The sequence below is a fragment of the Nicotiana sylvestris genome, chromosome 5 (assembly GCF_000393655.2).
Source record: "Nicotiana sylvestris chromosome 5, ASM39365v2, whole genome shotgun sequence".
In the NCBI taxonomy this organism is placed as follows: domain Eukaryota; kingdom Viridiplantae; phylum Streptophyta; class Magnoliopsida; order Solanales; family Solanaceae; genus Nicotiana; species Nicotiana sylvestris.
In genome coordinates, this window is record NC_091061.1 from 41,777,128 (window position 1) to 41,798,726 (window position 21,599).

At 32.8% G+C, this 21,599-nt stretch overlaps 2 protein-coding genes across 2 annotated transcripts; one reads left to right on the forward strand and one right to left on the reverse strand.

The window, feature by feature from the left end:
- Positions 1–812: 812 nt before the first annotated feature.
- Positions 813–3,726, forward strand: LOC104246529 (uncharacterized). The gene is made up of 5 exons (XM_070146110.1): positions 813–1,158; positions 1,328–1,532; positions 1,734–2,284; positions 2,470–3,080; positions 3,283–3,726. The coding sequence occupies exons 1-5, from the start codon at positions 813–815 to the stop codon at positions 3,724–3,726; spliced, it is 2,157 nt and encodes a 718-aa protein (XP_070002211.1).
- Positions 3,727–5,036: 1,310 nt separating this feature from the next.
- Positions 5,037–8,084, reverse strand: LOC138868555 (uncharacterized). The gene is made up of 9 exons (XM_070146111.1): positions 7,614–8,084; positions 7,306–7,509; positions 6,967–7,098; positions 6,812–6,884; positions 6,610–6,690; positions 6,411–6,491; positions 6,247–6,330; positions 5,787–6,157; positions 5,037–5,258 (listed from the first exon to the last, which is right to left on the reverse strand). Exons 1-9 carry the CDS (start codon positions 8,082–8,084, stop codon positions 5,037–5,039), a joined length of 1,719 nt encoding a protein of 572 aa, XP_070002212.1.
- Positions 8,085–21,599: the final 13,515 nt, after the last annotated feature.

Below are 21,599 nucleotides of genomic sequence, written 5' to 3' on the forward strand. Positions count from 1 at the left end.
CTAGACAGACCCAACCCCTGTGTTGAGTCTCCAAAGTCAAATGCACATGATGCAAACAAACGTTCCTACTAGGGATCCGGTATGAGGCTGAGTTATTCTAGGTTCAAAACCTGGGTATGTGTTCTAGACTGTGTACCCGAGCGGACAATCGAGCCGAGGAGGGGGCTACGTACTGGGAACCAAAAGGCCATCCGACTTAGTAACTTATCTGAGCCTCTTTCTTATTTCAAGGTATGACACTAACAGAATAGGGAGTTTCGACCAGCGAGCACATCCCCAAAGATGAGAATAGAAGGGTTTCGTATCAGTTTATATATAGTTCAAATAATATCAAAGCGGTAAAAAGCAGCACTTAGCACATTAGGCCCAAACATGTGAATAAAATCAGATAATAAATAAAGGGATTTTTTCCTATCTATACCATATATGAAACCTTATTACCAAAAATGTTCATAATTTGTTAATTACCCGCCCAATCCACACTTTTACTACAATTTATATACCAATCCATAATTAGGCAGATTCTTCCATTTAAAACACGCTAAAAAGAAGGCACGAAATCTGCGTTTGATTCTTTCCACATTAAATTCGAATTTTGAAATGGAAAGAGATCTCATTGCTGCGTAATTATCTCATTTACTACAATTCTAAAACAACGCAAGCTTCAGAAGCTCCAGTACTCAAATTGCTTTTACAAATTCTACAACGCAATACAAATTGTAGAATTCAAAATTGTTCTTCATCGACCTCAGTACTCAAATTGTCGAACCTATATCTGTTCTTCATCTTTTTTCTCTCAACTACACGAAATCATGTCAAAAATCCCAATAAAGCTAAAATTGAATGGAAATTGGGATCACTATAGCAGATTTAGAGATTTTGAAGTTGATGCCATTGTGGTAGATGAGAATGCAAGCTACAGAATTCTGATTTCTACAATTGCAGAACAACTATCGATTGATACATCGGATAAAATTGTAGAAATCAAATACATTGTGAACGACAATTGTCCTCCAATAGAGATTAGGAATGATATGGGGGTTCGTGTGTATATGGATACCAAAAAGGAGAATAAGAACTTAGGTTCGTATCCTTTATGTATAAGCGTAAGAGATTTCAATATGGAATTGGCAATCACCAACGATAGCACAAGTGCAGGTATATTTAATTCGACATTGTAGAGAGTTATTGTGTTAGTGTGTTATCTACAATATTACAACTTTTATCTACTAATTAACTACAAAAAACAATGTACTGAAGCTCATAAAGCAATGTTGTTTTCAAAATTATCTACATAATTACTACATTTATCTCTATGTTGTTGCAGGTTCGTCTGGATCCCTAAACTTACTTGAAATTCCATCCTCACCAGCTATAGAGGAATATCAAAGTGAAATAATAACTAAATCTACACAAACATATATTGAAGAAGGACAAGTTTATGAGGACAAGCAAACTGTAGCTGCTGCAATGAAGAATTTTTCTGTGATGTACAAATTCCAGTTCAGAGTAAAAAGATCTAGTAATAGAAGGTATGAATTTATTTGTGGAGAATATATCAGCAAAAGCAGTGTTTTAGTGAAGATATGTGGTTTTTATAAATTGTAGTTTAATTGTAGTTAAACTGTAGTTAAACTGTAGTTAATTGTAGTTTTTAACGAATTTGTGTTAAAACAGTCCTTTTTGTTGCTTCTACATCTATAGCCTGTATTAAATATTGTATTTTTTTGTAGCTACTGGCTTATATGCGTTGTTGAAAACTGTAAATGGTACTTCAAGGCAACGTCAATTAATGATTCGACAATGTTCAAGATAAGGAGTTTCAGCCGACAACACACATGCTCCTTATTGGACGAAACATTCATACAGCGCAAACGTACTGCAGCTGTAGTTGGTAGCATGGTCATTCCAAAGTATTGTGATCCTAAGACTGTTTACACACCAAAGGACATACAAACTGACATGTTATCCGAACATGGACTGAACCTAAGCTACATGCAAGCATGGAGAGCCAAGGAAAAGGCTTTACAGTTTTTGAGAGGGAATCCGTCTGACTCCTACAACAAATTACCCAAATATTTTTATATTCATGAGGAGACGTATCCTGGTTCTGTTGTTAAATTGAAGAAGGCAGCAGATGATTGCTTCTTATACACATTTGTTGCTCTTTGTACATCAATAAGTGGTTGGCAACATTGTAGGCCAGTAGTAGTGGTTGATGGGATATTCTTAAAGTCAGCCTACAGGGGGATTATGCTTACAACAAGCACCATGGATGCAGCAGGTAAATAATGTAATAATTTTGTAGGCATTCTATAAAATGTAGTTATATTGTAGTTATTTTGTAGCTAAAGAAAAAAGTATAGATAAATTGTCTATATTCTGAATATATATTGTAGTTGTTATTTAATTATATTTTATATACCTTTTCAGGGCTGCCAATTAATATTTTATGAATTAAAAATGTAGGTACTATATTTCCCTTGGCATATGCTGTGGTTGATTCTGAAAACGACGCGTCTTGGAAGTGGTTCTTTGAGCAATTCAAGGAGGCATATGGTGAAAGACCTTCAATGTGTGTTGTTTCAGATAGGAATGAGAGTATACTGAAGGCAACATCAATTGTCTATCCGGGCATGCCACACTACTCTTGCATGTGGCATATTTGGACAAATATAAGGTCCAAATTCAAGAAGGGACATTTACAATTACATGAATTGTACTTTGCTACAGCACGGTCATACACTCTTGATGAATTTAATAAAAGGATGTTGAAGATTGAAGAGGTAGACCCGCGTGTGAAATCTTACCTATATGATATTGGCTATCATAGATGGTCAAGAGTACATGCAACGGTGAATAGAACTTTTACTATGACATCAAGCATTGCCGAGTCGTTGAATGCTGTAACAAAAGAGGCAAGAGAGCTGCCAATATTTGATCTATTAGAGTATATGAGGACGCTTCTTGAACATTGGACGAAAGAGAAGTTATTGAAGGCAAAGGGTACTTTCACATACCTTGGGTACAAATTCAACAAAGAATTGGATGACAACAATACATTATCTCAGAAACTAAGGGTAAGATCTGTTTTTTTGGTGCAAAAAAATAAATTGCTTAATATGCATTGTTTCCAGATTGTAGATAAACTGTAGTCAAATTGTGGGTAATTGTAGATTGTAGATAAGTTGTAATGTATTTGTAGCTGATTTGTAGGTAAGTTGTGGATAATCCTTTTTAATGATTGATATATTATTATTTCTGTTTGTTCTTCAATTGTAGGTGAGGGCTTCAACAGATCATATACATACTGTGTTAGATGGTGTGAAGCGGTACATTGTGTGTCTAGAAAATAAAAAATGTAGCTGCGGACAATTCCAACTTGATGAACTTCCATGTGCGCATGCTTTGGCAGCATTAAGGCACAGGAAGGAAACATACGAAAACTATTGCTCTCTGTATTACACAAGGAAGAGCCTTCTGCTTACCTATGAAATGCCAGTAAATCCTCTTCCTGATGAAAGCAAATGGGATGTGCCACAACATATTTTGGATGAGGTAGTAAAGCCACCGGCGGGAGATAAAAGGCAGCCAGGGAGACCTCACAAGGAAAGATATAAAACATTTGATGAAATAAAGTCAAAGAAATACAAGGTGTCATGTGGAAATTGTGGAAGTGAAGGGCATAACAAAAGAACTTGCAAAAATGCGCCCAAAAAGAAATGAATATCATGTAGTTAGAATAGTTATTCAAAATAAATGTTAGTGAGTTCAAATTATCTAATTTTTTTGTGTAATCGTTCAAGTTTTTGAAGATGATTATGAAGTATACTACAATTTGTTTTCTTGCGTTTAATATGATTTTATGTATTCTGTCAGGCATCTAAATTTGTCTTTTTTATAACTTAGTTAAACTTTAATATTTACTATATACAAAACAACTAATATTAATGAAGAATTCATTCAATGTAAACTGTTTCCAGATTGTAGTTAAAATGTACTTTAAATGTAGTCTAATTGTAGTCCTGTTAATAATTTGTAGTTAAAATGTAGTTTAAATGTATTTAAATTGTTGTCTTGTTAATAATTTGTAGATGATTTGTAGATTAATTGTGGATAATTTATTTATATGATTCCTATATTTATTTCATATTTTGGCTGTGTACCTTAATTACAAATGACAGTTATATACAGAAATTACCTAGAACTTGAAGGTATTTCATAAAAATTACTTGAAGATTAAAGGCAAATTGTATTCTAGCAAATCAGAGTACTCGAGTTTAATGTAATGAAGATAAAGTGCTGTAAACAACCAAAATGACATATTTCCTACAGTGTATTCCACTTCAACTACAAAATGACATCAACTAAACTAGGAACACAAGACTCTATTTCTTCTTTCTCTGTACTCTAGTCCTCTCATTTTTAGCAGGAGCACCCTTCCTCCTTACTAGCCTGCCTGTAACCTCACTTTCACTGATTGACCCATCTTCTTGCTTCTTTGTAGCATAGTCCCATAGTAGAGCTCCATAGCGTCTACGGTGTTGGTCGATATCAGAAAGATCTTCTTTTGGGATTGCTAAATCTCCAAGGCTAACATACTCGCAAAAGCCGCCACAAATATATCACAATCGCTGCATAAGATCAAATTTTTTTATTATGTAACAATTAATTAAAATAAAATAATTAAACATATAGAAAGGGAGAATAGTTTTTTTACAGTGATCCTTCCTTTTTCTGTGGAATCTCCGCAACCATCCACTGTATGTTGAGAGGGTCTGTACTGGTTTCTCAATGTATGCCTTTGTGGTCTTGAAGTCAATGTCATTACGTTTCCTGTAGAAACCAGTGCAAGGCAAATACAGAGGGATAATGATTGAAAACTTATCAACCAATGATTCAACAGTATTATGACGGTTTGAAGACACCACGGAATCATAAACATAAAGTTGCCTATCCGCTATGTCGAAAACGAGCAACAACCAATGGAAATTCTCTACAATGTTCACAGGCATGATGACATAGTCAACTACATCCTAGGCAACATTAGCAAAAAGTCTATACCCAAGGATATATTCTGCAACATCATCATCTGATTTAACAGCCGAATACTTAAGTTCTGGTGGAGAACTTTTGAACTTGTCATAGATTCGTTCAATCTTGGTCCTGAACAAGCAATTGGTTGTTGTGAACCTAGTGTCGTTGTTGGGGTCATACTTGCCTCTTTTTCTCAAATAATACATAATAACATCAATGTGCTGCAAAATAAAATAAAGTCTACTATAAGATACAAAGTAACCACAATTATCTATATAACAACTACAATTTGAACTAATCAAATAATCTAACAGATTGCTACACTTTAGCTACTATACAGAGGAATAAATTCAACAGCTGAAGACAAAACATAGTAACCTATATATCTTGTCTACAATATAACTACAATTACATTGCACAGCTGAAGACAAAACTACAATATAACTACAATTACACTACACAACTGAAGACAAAACACATATTGTGAAGGATTCTGTTCTTTATACTTACCGTGTTATTGATGACTTGTCCTGGGTGAGCAAGGGCATAAAATCAGTCCTTCTTATCCACCTTTTCACAACCAAAGTCTAACCAAGGCTTGATTTGGTTATCCTTTTTGGAAAAGTATTCTTTCCTCTTGTAATAACGAAAAAATATCAAATAAAAAAATGACAGAATGAATTACATATTTAAAGTTTAAAAATGGCGAAATGAAAGTGTAAAATTAAGCATTCATACCTCTTAGATACTTTGTCACTACGAAGGTATAACCAGTTGGTGAACCTTTCTATCAAATTAGCATCTACATTTTCACCTATAACAGTTGTAAAGGGGTGCTTGAGGTAGAAAAATTTAGGTCCGACAGAGGTGTTGCCTCCAGAACTATACAGAGGTGTGAAAGGTGATCGTGCATGTTTCCCTGGTTGTCTGGTTCTACCCGGATGAATAGGGGATGCTTCATCTTGTATGGTCTCGCCATACATGACCAATTGTGTTAAGTTGTCTGGCAACTCAAAGTCATCCAATGTCTGACCTTTCTTGTCAATGCCTGAACCTTCAGGAACAACTTCATTCACAGTCACACCGTGAATTGGCGACTGTGGAACGTTATCTTCAATATCTGTTACATATAAAATAACATACTTAACAGCATTGTATAATTGTGTAAGTAAAAATTTACTACTTCAAAAGTATATTATGATACTATACCTGCTTTTTCTACCTCAGCTCCTTCCTGAAATCTTGGTTCTTCCTCAACCATTGTTGGCACACCCCCAGGAGAAACTTCAGCTTCTGAAGATAAATGTAGATGTATGTAGTTATGCACAATATTGTTGATATAAAGTGAATATAATGAGCTTCTGATATTATACCTGCTTGTTGTGCCTCAGCTACTCCTTCAAATTCTGGTTCTTCCTCAACATGTGCTTGGAGATGTTCTGTTGAAACTTCAGCTTGAATGAATAATTTAAAAAATGAGAATTGTAGATATATGTGGGAATTTGTAGTTAAAGTGTGAATTATAAATTTTTTGCATTGTAACCTTATTGTAATGAAAGTATGATAGTATACCTGCTTTATATGCCCCAACTGCTTCTTGAAAATCAAGATATAAGTCAACATGTGCTTGAACATGTTCCGGAGAAATAGCAGCTGCAAAACATAGTGAAAAAGGGGTTATAATAATTAGATAATGTTGTCTTGAAGTTTGTAGATATGTCTGAAGGAATTCTATAAATATATGTATTGCTTGTGCTTGCATGCACTTGATCACCAATATTGAACTGAAATTGTTGGTTGTTCTCTCCTTGTTGTTGGTCATTATTTTTGGTTGAACTACCAACAAACTACAATTTTTGGGTATGTTTGAGTATATTTGATTCATATGTCATAATTAGTTTTACTACAAAAATATATGTCAATTCTTACCTTTGACTCGTCCACATCGTACCTCCTGTTTATCACCTTCATAACACTCTTCACAGAAACATCTATGAACTCTCGAAGGCTTGAGAGTTCCTCAAAAACAGCCTTCCTAAATTCAGCTAACTTTCCATCAACCTAAAAATTAAATATATAATTAGTTGGTAATCTTATTCAAAATGCTACAGTTCCACTACAATTTAACAAATATTTGTGCAATACCAACAGGGCTCAATATAGAATTATACCACAAATTAACTACAATGTATAACATACAATAATTGTTATGGAATGAAGTTAAATTGTAGCAAAAAAATGTCTTTATATTGTAGTTATTTATATTACCTGCCCAATCCTCTTTTCCAACTTCCTGAGCTTGCTAGTCACAGATTTAGTGTCCTCTTGACAATCTGTATCTTTAGTTTCAAATGTTGGAGAAGCAGCAATTGGAACCTGTGATGATTGAGCACCATGTGCATCTTCATACTGAATCTTGTCTGGCAGATTAAGCACTCCAATCTCTTCTCCAGATTCAGTGATGCTTGTGAACTGAATGATGGAAATAACAGTTAGTTCAAGTAAATAAAAAAATGTAGATTAATTGTAGTTATTATGAAAGTAAATGTAGCATCATACAAAAGTGAAAAATATACCTTGAGCCACTCAGGCTTGATCATCTTCTCTTCAATTGCAGTTAACCAAATCTGGCCCTTTGTAGCTGACCATCTTAAAATGCGAGGTATAGATTCAGAACACCTCGTAGCAAGCTCCGTACTGACGGACGAGCAACACTCATATAGCCACACTTGCAAGGCTAATGAGCATCCCCGTATCAGATAAGAATGTACATGGGGATTAAGACGATGTCGGACAGATTCAATAACCTGCTTAAAGGATTTGATACCCCATGGGTATGACTCAAAATTACCAGACTCTATCAGAAAGAACATAAACTTATCTATGAAAGACACGTAGTCTTTTTCAGAAGGACAAACAAAAAATTCCAACAGATAAAGAATGCACAACCTCACTGGATCCTCATCATTTGCCCAAGCTTTATTTGTGACTACATTTTTCAAATGCCACTTTTCAACCCTTTGTTTGTTCGAAAAATAGGTAGTCATTAAATGGCTAACATAAGTGGAAGTGTAACCATAGTCTGAAAACTTATTCACACAATTTAGACCAGTAATCAACCCAAATTTTCTCAAGGAAAATTTTTATTTTTCACCCTTCAATAGTACTGAAAAATATGAGTCAGTAGACTTTGACAATTCATACTTCATCAGAAGATGAATTGCTTGGTTTTGCATACTGATTGTGGGGAGACCAAATAAGTAACCAAAACAAGTTTTTTGGAAAATATTTAAAGCATTTGGAGAGAGTAAAGCTTTTATCTGGCTAGGTATGCTCGGATCACACAAACTGTGGAATCTAAGCACACCATAATCAACATTTTGTGGTGCAAAGTAATGGCCATTTTGCAGAAAATAAAAAATTATTGAACATTAGTAGTTAGCATAAAAAAGAAGCAGTAATCTACATATAACTACATGATAATTACAAAATATAACTAAAAGAAGAACAACCTACCCACACCTATAACTACAAAACAATACAGGACATCTACACATGTAAACATTATCTCAAAACAATAAGGAAGAAAAGGGTAACCACAACTCTATAACTACAAAAATATAACAGTTAGTTCAAGTAACTCACAAAATGTAGATTAATTGTAGTTAGTATGAAGGTAAATGTAGCAACATACAAAAGTGAAAAATATACCTTATCTACAATTTATCCAGCAGACTACAAAACAACTACAAAATGACTACATTTATGCACTGTCTAAAAATCACAATTACAATTAACCTACAAAATTGAGACAAACAATCTACAAAATTTGGACAATTCCACATTTTACCAAAAAACACTTTAACAACAGATTTTTACAACCAAAATCACACTAAAAACTGTAAAGAAAAATAATTAGTGTTTACCTTTACCAAAATCTTTTTGTGAACCAATTTTGGTACTTTTTTGGAGGGTTTCTTCTTTTTCGGTTTTGATGAAGAAGGAGAGACCTTGGGTTTTTTCACAGATGGAATTTTAGGGGAATGTTCAACAAAATCATCATCTACACACAACTCTTTGCCCTTTCGTTTGAGTTGTTTCTCGACTGGTTTATCACCTCCACCAGCATCAACATCGTGCAAATGCTTGTTCTCATCTCCACACGGATTTGTCTAGGAGATGAAATACTAGTAGTAGGTTCACTTGCATGTGTCGATTTTGCGTTTTTGGGTGGTGATTTTGGTGTTAAAACACCCAAATCAAAGGATGAGATATCAGCTAATGTAGCTTTTGAAGCTTTTTTTGGAGTGTTGATTTTTTTCATGATTTGGGACTTGAAAAAACAGATGCAACTTCAAAATAGGATTTTGTGAAATTAACTGGAAACGAAAATTGTAGAATCGTGGGTAACTGATGGTAAATGTGGGTGAGAGGCGAGTATACGAAAATGGGGGAATTAACTGAAAGTAAAACGTGGGGGGTGTGGGGGTAGGAGGAGAGAGAGGCGGGTACACGAAAATGGGAGAATATACGCTCCTAAATTAACGCCTAATATAAATAAAGTATTAATTATACCCTTAATTTGAATTGTGGTATATAAATGGTAATTTGGTATGCTGAAATGTAATTAACACAATCCTTAAACATTGAGGGTAATAAGGTTTCATATATGGTATAGGAAGGTAAAAATCCCATAAATAAAGCCAAATACAACAATTATTCTAAGCTCGAATTCTGAACCCTGAACCAGAGATTCTAGGTTCTTTTCCCCAGCATAGTCGCCAGAGCTGTCACACCTCCTTTTTTCCTACACCCCGGAAAGGGTATAAGGGAGTTTTTTCCAACTTAAAGTGACAATCGAAATGAGATTCATTTATTATTAAAAATTCAGAGTCGCCACTTGGGATAATTTATGGTGTCCCAAGTCACCGGTTCAAATCCAGAATCGAGGAAAAGATTGACTTTGTTTTACAGTCCGCGAACACAGAAATCCGGGTAAGGAATTCTGTTAACCCAGGAGAAGGTGTTAGGCATTCCCGGGTTCCGTGGTTCTAGCACGGTCGCTCAACTGTTATAATTGGCCTATTATCTGATTTTAATACATGTTTTAGCCTATGGTTCAATTTTAACTTATTAACCACTCTTATTCATTTTTTAGGAAGATTGCAACGTCATTTAAAATATGTCTTGAACCACGTCACATAAATGCACCTGCGGTCCACGACACATTTTATTTAACATTGTTGGGATTTGGATTTGGGTCACATGAAATGCACAACCGATTTTAGGAAGGTAATTTTAAATTACGCGCCTAAAGCAACTACGCATTTTTCAACTTTGCGAGGGCCATAGAAAATACGCTAAATGGCATGCCTCGAATTCTATGGATTTAAAATTAATTAAATGAGGGCCATGAGTTTTGAGGTTTTATTGTGGATGGAGTGGTATAAATTGATAAGTACAAAAGGCCTAAAGAAATGAGTTAGCTACATGTATATCACTGGAGCCTTTTGTTATAGCATACTACAATTCAGAAATGTGGAGTTGGTATTTATGTGAAAATAACGAAAGACAGGTGCCAACTTTGGGTTCATCTCCATATCATCTTCAAAAGACCGACTTTCGTTTTCAAATTCTAGAAAGAAACTAACAAAATTTTATAACAAAATAATGAATCTTAAATGACCATATGAGCACAAAAAGAAAAAGAAACCATGCTGAGAATTATTTGGATGAACCAGAAGGAACAAAACAAACATGGACATACAAAAATGCATTTTAAACTTGATATAACAAAGAACATTTAAAGTAATTAATTTATTTAACACTATGCTAAAGAGAAAGTTGTAGTATCACCACTATAACTTCTACAGTACCATTTTAAAGCAGAGGAAGTTGAATCTTCACAAGGTTAATTTAAGAAAATATGCAGCCAATAACATAAATTGAAGATAAGATCCTTCCACTAACACAATCTATTTTTTTTTACATATTAATGTTGACAAATTGTTCAACTTCACATACTTTTTAAAATTTTAAAATATGAACATGGTGCTACATGAGCTTGAAATCTAAATGTAAACAAAACAATATATGCTGGTTACAAGTCATGAGCCAAGAAAAATAAAAATAAAATAAAAATAAAGAAAAAAAAACAAAAACGAGACAGAGTCATGAACATACTAAAATAACATTAACATTTGCAAATCTCAATTCACTCAATCAAAGAAACATCATTCATGCGAACAGATCCAATACGAAAGAAACTTTATCAAAAGAACCAAATCAATTTGTTTATGCTTCAATAAAGATGCTCCGACATTTTTTAACTCAATACCTTGAATTACATACCTACAAGAGAGTGAATTCAAATGAATAAAATCTGAAAGTTGTAGAGTCAATACAGCAGCAACAACAAAATCTCTATCAACTCTTCTTCAAACCCAAGATTCAAGGCTCGAAATGTTGAAAGAAAAATATAATGAAAACTTTCAACCTAAATTTCTCTCCTCCCCCTCTCTTATTTTCTTATTTTTTCTCAAATTTTCTCTTCTATTTATAGCAAAATTTTCGAGATTTTTCAGTTTTTTTTAAAAAAAATATTTTATTATTTTTTAATTAAAAGAAATCTCACTTACAAATTGCTTTTATTTTTTTATAAAAAGAAATCCCACATTTCTTTACATTTATTTTTTAAATTCCAACTTTAATTACTTTTATCTTAATTAAAACCCCACTTTTTTTTACTTTTTAAAAGAGAATTCCACTTATTTAACTTTTCTTTAAAAAACAATCCATTTTCTTTTGCTTTTCTTTTAAAAATGCTACTTTCTTTTACTTTTAATTTTTTTAATTTTCAGATACCTTTATATTTATTTTTTAATTCCAACTTTCTTTTACTTTTTATTTTTTTAAAATTTCCACAAAACTTTACTTTTATTTTTTTAATTTTCTACTTTCTTTTACTTTTTAAAAGAGAATTCCACCTACTTTTACTTTTATTTTTTTTATTAATACTTCCCTTTTTCTTATTTTTTAAATCACTCATGAAAATTAAAAAAATTAATATTTTTCGGATTTTTTTATTATTTTAAAATAAAAATAAAAATAAAATAAAATAATAGTAATAATTCACCTTTTAAAATTTTGTATTTTTACCCTATAATATTAAGTGTAACAAAGCTAAAAATTGTAGGTTAAAACCCCTAAAATATTTACATAGAAGAAGTGATAAAAAATTAAATATTGTTAAAAATTAGGTACTCACAGCTATTAGCACGAGCTTCTGCAATCTCGAGCAAATACTTTGAAAATACTAGAGGTACGGACTTTCTTTTTCTAAATAACTAGTATACTTACCCGCACTATGCGCGGATCGTTTCAAACAAAAAAGAGCAAAGAAAGATATTAGAAACAGATGTATATTGCAGACTAAATTTATCGACCGCATTAAAAGAAATTAAAAAAGACAAATATGTGAATTCTACCGAGATGTCTCTATAAATTTGTTGCTATGGACCACCAATCTCCAAGAGGTGTTACAACATACTTGAGAAATGATACATTAATCTTGGCTTTAAAAGGATTAGTCCACATGAAAATACATAAATTTTGACTCAGGTACAAACATATGAACATTATATTTGGTTCAAATCTTATTCAGCTCAAGTCACAAACGAAGGTTAATCTGGGTGTACCAACTTGCACAAAATTCTATTTTAAGTAGCTCTAACAGAAACCACAGAGTGACTTTAATCTTGATCACTTCCCATTCTTCAAAGTAGGTTTACGCGCAGCAAATAGAACATGTGCAATAGCAAATATGATGGTTAAAAATGGCTTGAAAAAATCATCCCTCGAGATATACTCAAGTCCAGAATAGGACACTACAAATTTCTTAAGAAATTAAGTAATAATCAACAAAAATATTGTACCTCTAATCAATGGTTTAACGGAAAAATAAAAGTACTGATACTAAAAAGATAAGTTGGATTATATTTTTATTTAATTTTGGCTATTTACATTTTTTCCAAAACGAATACATTTACTTTTTATGACAACTCACATTTTACCTAAAGCCTATATTGTCAATCAATAAGAGTATAGTCTAAATATTAAACGACCAGTGCTACGTAAATATTTAGATAACCAAAGTCTTCTTAATATCTCATCCAATTTGAGGATTATCTTGCTCTTTTCTTGTCGAGAGAAAGGAATTCACAGGCGTCGATCACTAAATCATCATTGAATCCGACAATATTTTATCATGCCAAACACCTCGTCTAAGCACACGCGTTGGTTGCTCTCTATTAAAGCATCTACAATCCTCCCGATATTTGCAGCAATGACACTCATCATATGGACTAAAATATTGTCATTGCACCTCCTCTTTGTGGGCTGCTTTGAACGCGACGATGAAGAAGGCGTTGCTCTGCGATAAATCTTATATACTGCATCACATGTATTGTCCACGCTGATTTAAGATCCATTTAAAGAATTTGTGCCAAAGATGACATGCAACTTATCAATGTTCTCAATGTGGTTTGCCTTCACGAATTTGACATCAATATTTGGCTGAGAAACACATAAAAAGTATAAAGTTTAGGTTGCTAATATAATGACAATAATAAATCGTAGACAAACTTCCATTAGTGAGTATTTTTTTCAGACACAAATTTATACTCGTAAAAAAAAGTAGTTATTTTTTTATTTGTTGAAGCAAAATAACACTCCAAATACAATCTGATTCTCTAAACTAAAGTCATCACATTGAGCTCCTACAGATAAAATATCAACTGACATTTGAATCCTTTACAATAACATAGCTAATAGATCTCTAATCATTGTAACATATTCAAGGTCTATAATATTATAAGGCAAGTTGAAAAAGGAAAAGAGAGAGATGAATGAAATAAGGTGAAGATGCAACGACTGATGGTTTAATGAAATGTTTGATTGTTTGAAAAAATATTTTGTACACAAACCTTATTGTACTTAATGGACCATCAACTTGAACTGGCACTCAAACTCTATCTTCATGACTCATATTCAGGCATGGTAAAAAATAATAGTATCTTCTCACTTTAATGAGTAGCCTACAAAATAACAATATGCAGACTAATGTATTTACTACTTCTGAACATGATTGAGGTACTTTGGCTACTTAAGAAAATGTAAAAAAATTCAACTTCACAATTGGTGTGATGAACTTTACCAGGAAAGAAGGAACTTTTCGCAAGGATGGTCAAAAAGTGTGGATGAAATTAATTAAAAGACTCATTGCTCTGAATGAAGATGTAATATGCATAGATAAATTTAATGACATCAGTAACCAAAACCTAATGTGAACAAGCGAATGGCTTTGAAAATAGACTCTATGTACAACAACAAAAAAAAGATAGTGAAGAGCAAAGAACAATGTAAGGAAGATGTTGCAACACTGTAAGTAATAAGTATATGTGAAACAAAGTAAAAGGAAGATTGTACTTCTGACAAATACTTCTGCATACATAGTGCAAGGCAGCCTAACATATAAATCTTATTGCACATAAGCTTACTCTTTGAACTCAAGAGATATACATGTATAGACTATATAGAAGAAAAAATATATTTAAAAATCTACATATATAGTTTACAACTCAGACTACACATATAAATACTTAAAAAAGCAAGGGACGAATTTAAAATAGTGTCTGTCCGATATAAAGTACATGTGTCTTTGTTATTAACTGGTTGAACATCTTCAGAAAAATAAACTAACCTTGCAATATTCCTATCAATTGTCCAACATGCAACTTAAAACACCTTATACTGATAATAGAAAAGTCGCATAAAAATGCCAATTAAATATCAAGAATAGAAGATAAAAATATTAACAAAAAGTAATTTAATAGAAGCGTAGCTTTAAAAATTAGACATGCATAAAGAATTGGCATTTTTTTTAAGGATTTAGGACATCAGAAACTTATCATTTTGGGAATGTCAACCGATTAATTCTAATGGACTATATAAGCTTGTGAGGGTGAAGTCGTCACGAAAATAAATCTGAATTTCCAATAACCATTTTATGGGTCATAAGAGCACAAGTGTTTTGATAGATGCCAGTGGCACAAACCTAAAGCACAAGTTGAATCCAAAACAACCATACCACCAGTATTCGCATGAAAGAGAAACATAAAAGCCAAATTCTCTGACCCTTCATGATATATATCAGCTATTTCTCTAAATAATTTTGGACAATTTACTTTTAGCTCATCCTCTTTAGTGAGAGAGGAAAACTTTTGCAAAAGTGACTAATGTCAAATTAATAGATAGATAAAAAGGCTTGCTCATATCATACGGTGAAAGAATCAGATATATGAACTTAATGACCAGAAACCTTAGAGAAAATATCTCTATCTATTCATTAATATCTTGTTTATAGCTCCGAGGAGCCAAGCTACAAAATTTCATCGGTTGCCTCTCTCATTAGGTCAATAACTCGGTTGTATCAAGGTTAATCCTTTATCATAATTCCATGATACTATCCAAGATAGCTTTCTTCATTGTCTCTCTAAATTTGTCCTGTAAAGGTCATAGGTTATTATAGCAGTAAAATCAAATAAAATTTCTAATGTCCCGTGTAGTTTTAGGAGCATAACTAAATTAAGCTATATTGTAGTAAATCAAGATGTAAGAAAGTTCATCCGCCTTATTAGTATGAATAGCTAATGTTAACATTAACGACTGCTGATGCAATCTCACAGCTTCATCAGCAATTTCTTTACAATTTTTAGCATAAACACTCACATGACCTCCTGTTTGTTAGTCGAAAATTGAAAGAAATAAGAACATCATACTACAAATCCTGTATTTAATCATCTTAGCACCATCAACACAGGTATGCAAATAGAAAAAGTATAGATACAATAACCTACATAGTTCCGGGACAATGATAGATAAAGCGACAGATTAGAATAATCACCCCTAGATGAGAAGACTTAGCACACAACAAATAATAAAACTGTAACCAATACTAACTTTTTGTCTTCACTCACATGAGAGAATTGTATTACGAAACAACCCTTCATATTATATAGAGAAAGATCTACTTATTATGGAAAAACAACAAAGGAAAAGGAACCACAAGAACTAACCTTAGACCTTCCTCCAGTAAGATTAAATCTTGTATGTGCGCACAACCAACAACAATTTTGTATTAAATCTTACACACAATGCAAACCATATGAAAGGTAGAATTTTTCCTACATGTGAATTTTTTGGAGTAAACATGTTATGATAATAAGATAGAATTGTTCGAACATAATGACACATTTTATAGAATAAAACTTTTCCAACTGCCTCACTTAATTAAGACATTTATCTAATGTTTTGGCAATACAGTATCACCAACAACTTAAACAGAAGAAATAAATGAACTTACAAAATTTCACTTTCAGATATATCAAATTCCTAGTGTATACATGCGTAATCAGGGATGATTACTCTGAAGGATAGTGTTGCATTATTCCAAAACTTCATTAGTAAATTTTTTTAAGCATTATAAATTTAGTATTCGCATCCGCGCGTTGTATTTTTTTAACCAGCATGACAGATTTGTTGCTATCATCTCTTCCTATATGGGAACTGACCCTACAAACATTTCAGGAATCATCTCAGCAATTATTTTCCTAGTTGGTTCATCAACCTCAACAACAAAAGTAGTAAATTCAAACGAAGATACTCCACATAAATAGAAATTAGGATACTCCACATAATCGTTTCATGTAGATAGTTTGATGTATTTGAGGATTTCTAGAAATTCATACACAATTGTGAAAGTAACATTAGAAACAAAAAGAGGACTAAGGGTACTACATAAGTAGTTTTACAAGGAAAGTTCCATTGAATTAAAAATTATCGAAAATTTATGAACTATAACAGCAAAGAAGAGGAAGTATAAAAAAATCAATTATGAACACGTTACCTCCAAAGAAGATATATGAACTATAACAGCAGAGAAGAGGAAGTACAAAAAAAATCAATTATGAATATGTTACCTTCGCATCCTGTCAAAATCAACTCTATACAATATGGTATTTCAGGCTTGAAACCAACAGGGATTTCTCACATTTGAACCACTCTAACTTTCAAATTTCATTACATCGAGTTACTTGAATTTTGTCTAATGTTGTAGCTATATTTGCAAAGTTCATTAGGGAATGGAAAAGAAATTAAAAGGAGGAGCCGCATAAAATATTATTTGTAGTTATGAAGATAGTGGATAAAATTATGGAGTTAGGTTAGGATATCCACGTTTGGGAAGATGATCGTGGGTTTTGTTTTGTTTTTATTTTTTTAAATTATTTCTTCCCGTTTCTTTGTGAATCAAATTCCAAAAGTGGAAGTCAGTTTGTAACGTGGATCAAAGTAGTTTTTTTACTTTGATTTTTCAGGTTTAACAAATATTAGAAAAAAAAATATTCCAATAAATGTGGGACTCAATATTGATGAAACTGAATTGGAAGTTTTTAATTTTTTGAACTTGTTTTAACGAATGAAAAAATAACAGCCAAAAAACGTGGTACTTTGAACTTATTTTAACAAATAAAAAAAATAGCCCAAAAATGTGAGACTCAGATGTTGATATAAACTGAATTAGAATTTTAAATTTGGTCTTATTTTCTATTTTAAATTATTTTTGAACTTCTAAATTAGTTGGAGGTTTGTCCTAAAATTTAACACATGTTCAATTATTGTTTTGACACTTGGCATAATAATATGGATTTGCTTCTCTTATTCTATATAGATAGATGTCAAATCTCTCTAAACTTGAATTTGTAGCTTTGGATATATCGGGCAGAAGCTACATGTCTTGGGTGTTTGATGCTGAAATTTATCTTGATGCGATGAGTCTGGCAGACACCATCAAGGACAAAAATCAAGCATCAAACCAAGACCGTGCCAAAGCAATGATATTCCTACGCCATCACCTTGATGAAAACTTGAAAATGGAATATCTCACTGTTAAAGATCCAGTCATACTATGAAAAAATTGAAAGATAGATATGACCACCTGAAGATGGTCGTTCTTCCACATGGACATTATGATTGGACTTATCTAAGGTTACAAGATTTTAAATCTATTAGCGAGTATAATTCTTCTTTGTTCTGAATTATTTCCCAATTGAAATTATGCGGTGATAATATTACTGATCATGATATGTTGGAGAAAACTTTCACCAATTTTCATGCCTCGAATATGCTCCTGCAACAGCAATATCGAGAGATGGGATTCAAGAAATATTCTAAACTTATCTCACATCTTCTTATAGCCGAGCAACATAATGAGATATTAATAAAAATTATGAAAGCCGATCTACTGGTTCTTATCCATTCCCTAAAAAGAATGAGACGAACTTCCACCAAGCTAAGCGTGGAAGAGGTCGTGGCCCTAGTTATGGTCATGGCCGTGGTCGGAGAAAAAACTCTAATCATGGTAATGATAATGCACCAAAAAAACCCTCCTCACCACTAGCAGGTGGAAAAGGAAAGAACAAAAGCATGAAGTAGTGCAAGCAAAAAATGCAGAAATACATGCTATAGATGTAGAGGAAAATGGTACTAGTCACGTACCTGTCGTACGCCAAAACACCTGGTTGAGCTTTATCAAGCCCCCCTAAAGAAGACAGAAAAAAATGCTGAAGCAAATTTTATTTCTGAAGATAATTTAGACTTTATGCATTTGGATGTAGCTTATTACTTTGCACTCTCGGAAGGAGAAACAAGTCATGTGATCGGTGATGAATCTGTAGAAATGTAAATATTTTAATTTTTGTTGTTTATAGTATATAGTATGGTTATGTAATTGTTGTATATAAATAAAAGTTGTGCTTTGATAATAATATTTACTATCATATTTATTTTGTTTATGTCATTTTGAAGAATATGGATAATCCTCAAATTATGTTTGGATCAAAGACCAATCATGAAGATATTTGTGTAATTGATAGTGGAACAACTCATGACATATTCAAAGATCAGAAATACTTTTCTTATTTGCATAGAGAAAAAGCAAATATTTTAACAATTTCTGGTAATATAAGTTTGATTGAAGGCTCCGGAAGAGCCACTATATTTCTGTCTAAAGGAACAACACTTATTATAGACAATGCATTATTCTCCTTCAAGTCCCGAAGAAACTTGTTGAGTTTTATACATATCCGCAGAAATAGGTATAATGTTGAGATGATAGATGAAATGAATGTGGAATATCTTTGTGTTACAAAGAATATTTCTGGCCAAAAGTGCATTGTAGAAAAGTTATCAACTTTATCTTCTGGTTTATACTATTTAAAGATCAGTATAATTGAAGCACACTCTATCGTAAACCAGAAGTTTACTGATTTAAATACTTTTGTGCTTTGGCATGGCCGCTTGGGATATCCTGGATCAATATTGATGAGACGAATTATTAAAAATTCGAGTGGGCATCTATTAAAGAACCTGAAGATTCTTACAAATGATGAATTTTCTTATGATGCTTGTTATCAAGGCAAAATGATCACTAAACTATCACCAATGAAGGTTGACATGGAATCCCCTGCCTTTCTATAGCGTATACATGGATATATGTGGACCTATTCATCCACCAAGTGGGTTGTTTAGATATTTTATGGTCCTAATAGATGCATCTTCAAGATGGTCTCATGTGTGCCTTCCATCATCTCGCAACCTGGCGTTTGCAAAGCTATTAGCCCAAATAATTCGATTAAGAGCACAATTCCCAGATTATCCTGTAAAGGCCATTCGCCTTGATAATGCTGGAGAATTCTCATCTCAAGCTTTTGATGATTATTGTCTATCAGTTGGGATAAAAGTTGAACTCCTGTAGCTTATCTTCTTACTCAAAATGGCCTTGCAGAGTCATTTATTAAACACCTACAATTGATAGCAAGACCACTACTTATGAAAATAAAATTGTCCATTACTATTTGGGGGCATGCTATCTTACATGCATCATCACCTATTCGTCTCAGATCGACACATTATAATAAATATTTTCCATCACAATTAGTTTTTGGTCATGAACCAAATATTGCTCATCTACAAATTTTTGGATGTGATGTATATGTGCCAGTAGCACCACCACAACGTAGTAAGATGAGCCCCAGAGAAGGTTAGGAATATATGTTGGGTTTGAATCACCCTCTATTATTCGTTATCTTGAACCATTGACGGGAAATTTATTTACTACTTGATTTGCAGATTGTCGATTTGATAAAACAAATTACCCGCAATTAGGGGGAGAGAAAAGGAAATCAAAAGAGAAATTATGTGAAAAGTTTCATCATTATCTCATTTTGATCCACATACCCCTATATGTAATCGGAAGGTCCAGAAGATCATCCATTTACAGAATATAGCAAATCAAATGCATAACGTGTTTACTGATTTGAAAAGGATAACTAAGTCACATGTCCATGCAATGTGCCTATCCGAATTGATGTCCCAATAGGACCATCTACTAGCATGATAGCTAGTGAACCTAAAGCGCGCCTGAAGCGTGGTTGGCCTTTGGGTTCTAAGAATCAAAATCCTAGGAAAAAAATCATCAAATGATCAAAATGATACTATGAAGGGATCTCCTGAAGAGACCCAAGATCTAATTAGTTCTAAGATTCCTGAAGAAATCAATGAACCCGAGACTCAAGTGAGCGAGGAGCTTTTAATAAGTTCTACTGGTGATGGGAAATCGATCTAAAATAGTGGTGGATAATATCTTTGCATATAATGTTGCACTTAACATTATGCAAGATAGTGAGGATCTTGAACCTCGATATGTCGAAGAATGTCGACAAAGATCTTATTGGCCAAAATGGCAAGAGGCAATTCAATCAGAATTGAACTCACTTGATAAAAAAGAGGTCTTTGGACCAGTAGTCCAAACACCTGCTGGTATAAAACCAGTTGGTCATAAATGGGGTTTTGTGCGAAAAAGGAATGATAAAAATGAAACTGAAAGATACAAAGCTTGCCTTATCGCACAAGGATTCTCACAACGACCTGAAGTTAATTTTGATAAAACATATTCACCTGTTATGATTACCATAATATTTAGATATCTCATCAGTTTAGTCCTATATGAAAGGCTTGAAATACATCTAATAGATGTAGTTACAACTTATCTGTATGGTTTACCTGACAATAAAATTACATGAAAATCCCTGAAAGATTTAAAATGTCTGAAGCATATTCGAAATCTCGGAAAATATATTCAATCAAATTACAAAGGTCTTTGTATGGTTTAAAGCAATCTGGGCGAATGTGGTATAAATGCCTCGGTGAATATTTGCTGAAAGAGGGTTACATAAATGATGTTATTTGTCCATGTATTTTTATAAAAAAAATGACATCAGAATTTTGTTATACTTGTTGTCTATGTTGATGACATAAATCTTGTTGGAACTCCAAAATGCAATTGAATATCTTTAGAAACAATTTAAAATGAAAGATCTTGGAAAGACAAAACTTTGTCTTAGTCTGCAAATTGAACATTTAGTAGACGAAATTTGTATCCATCG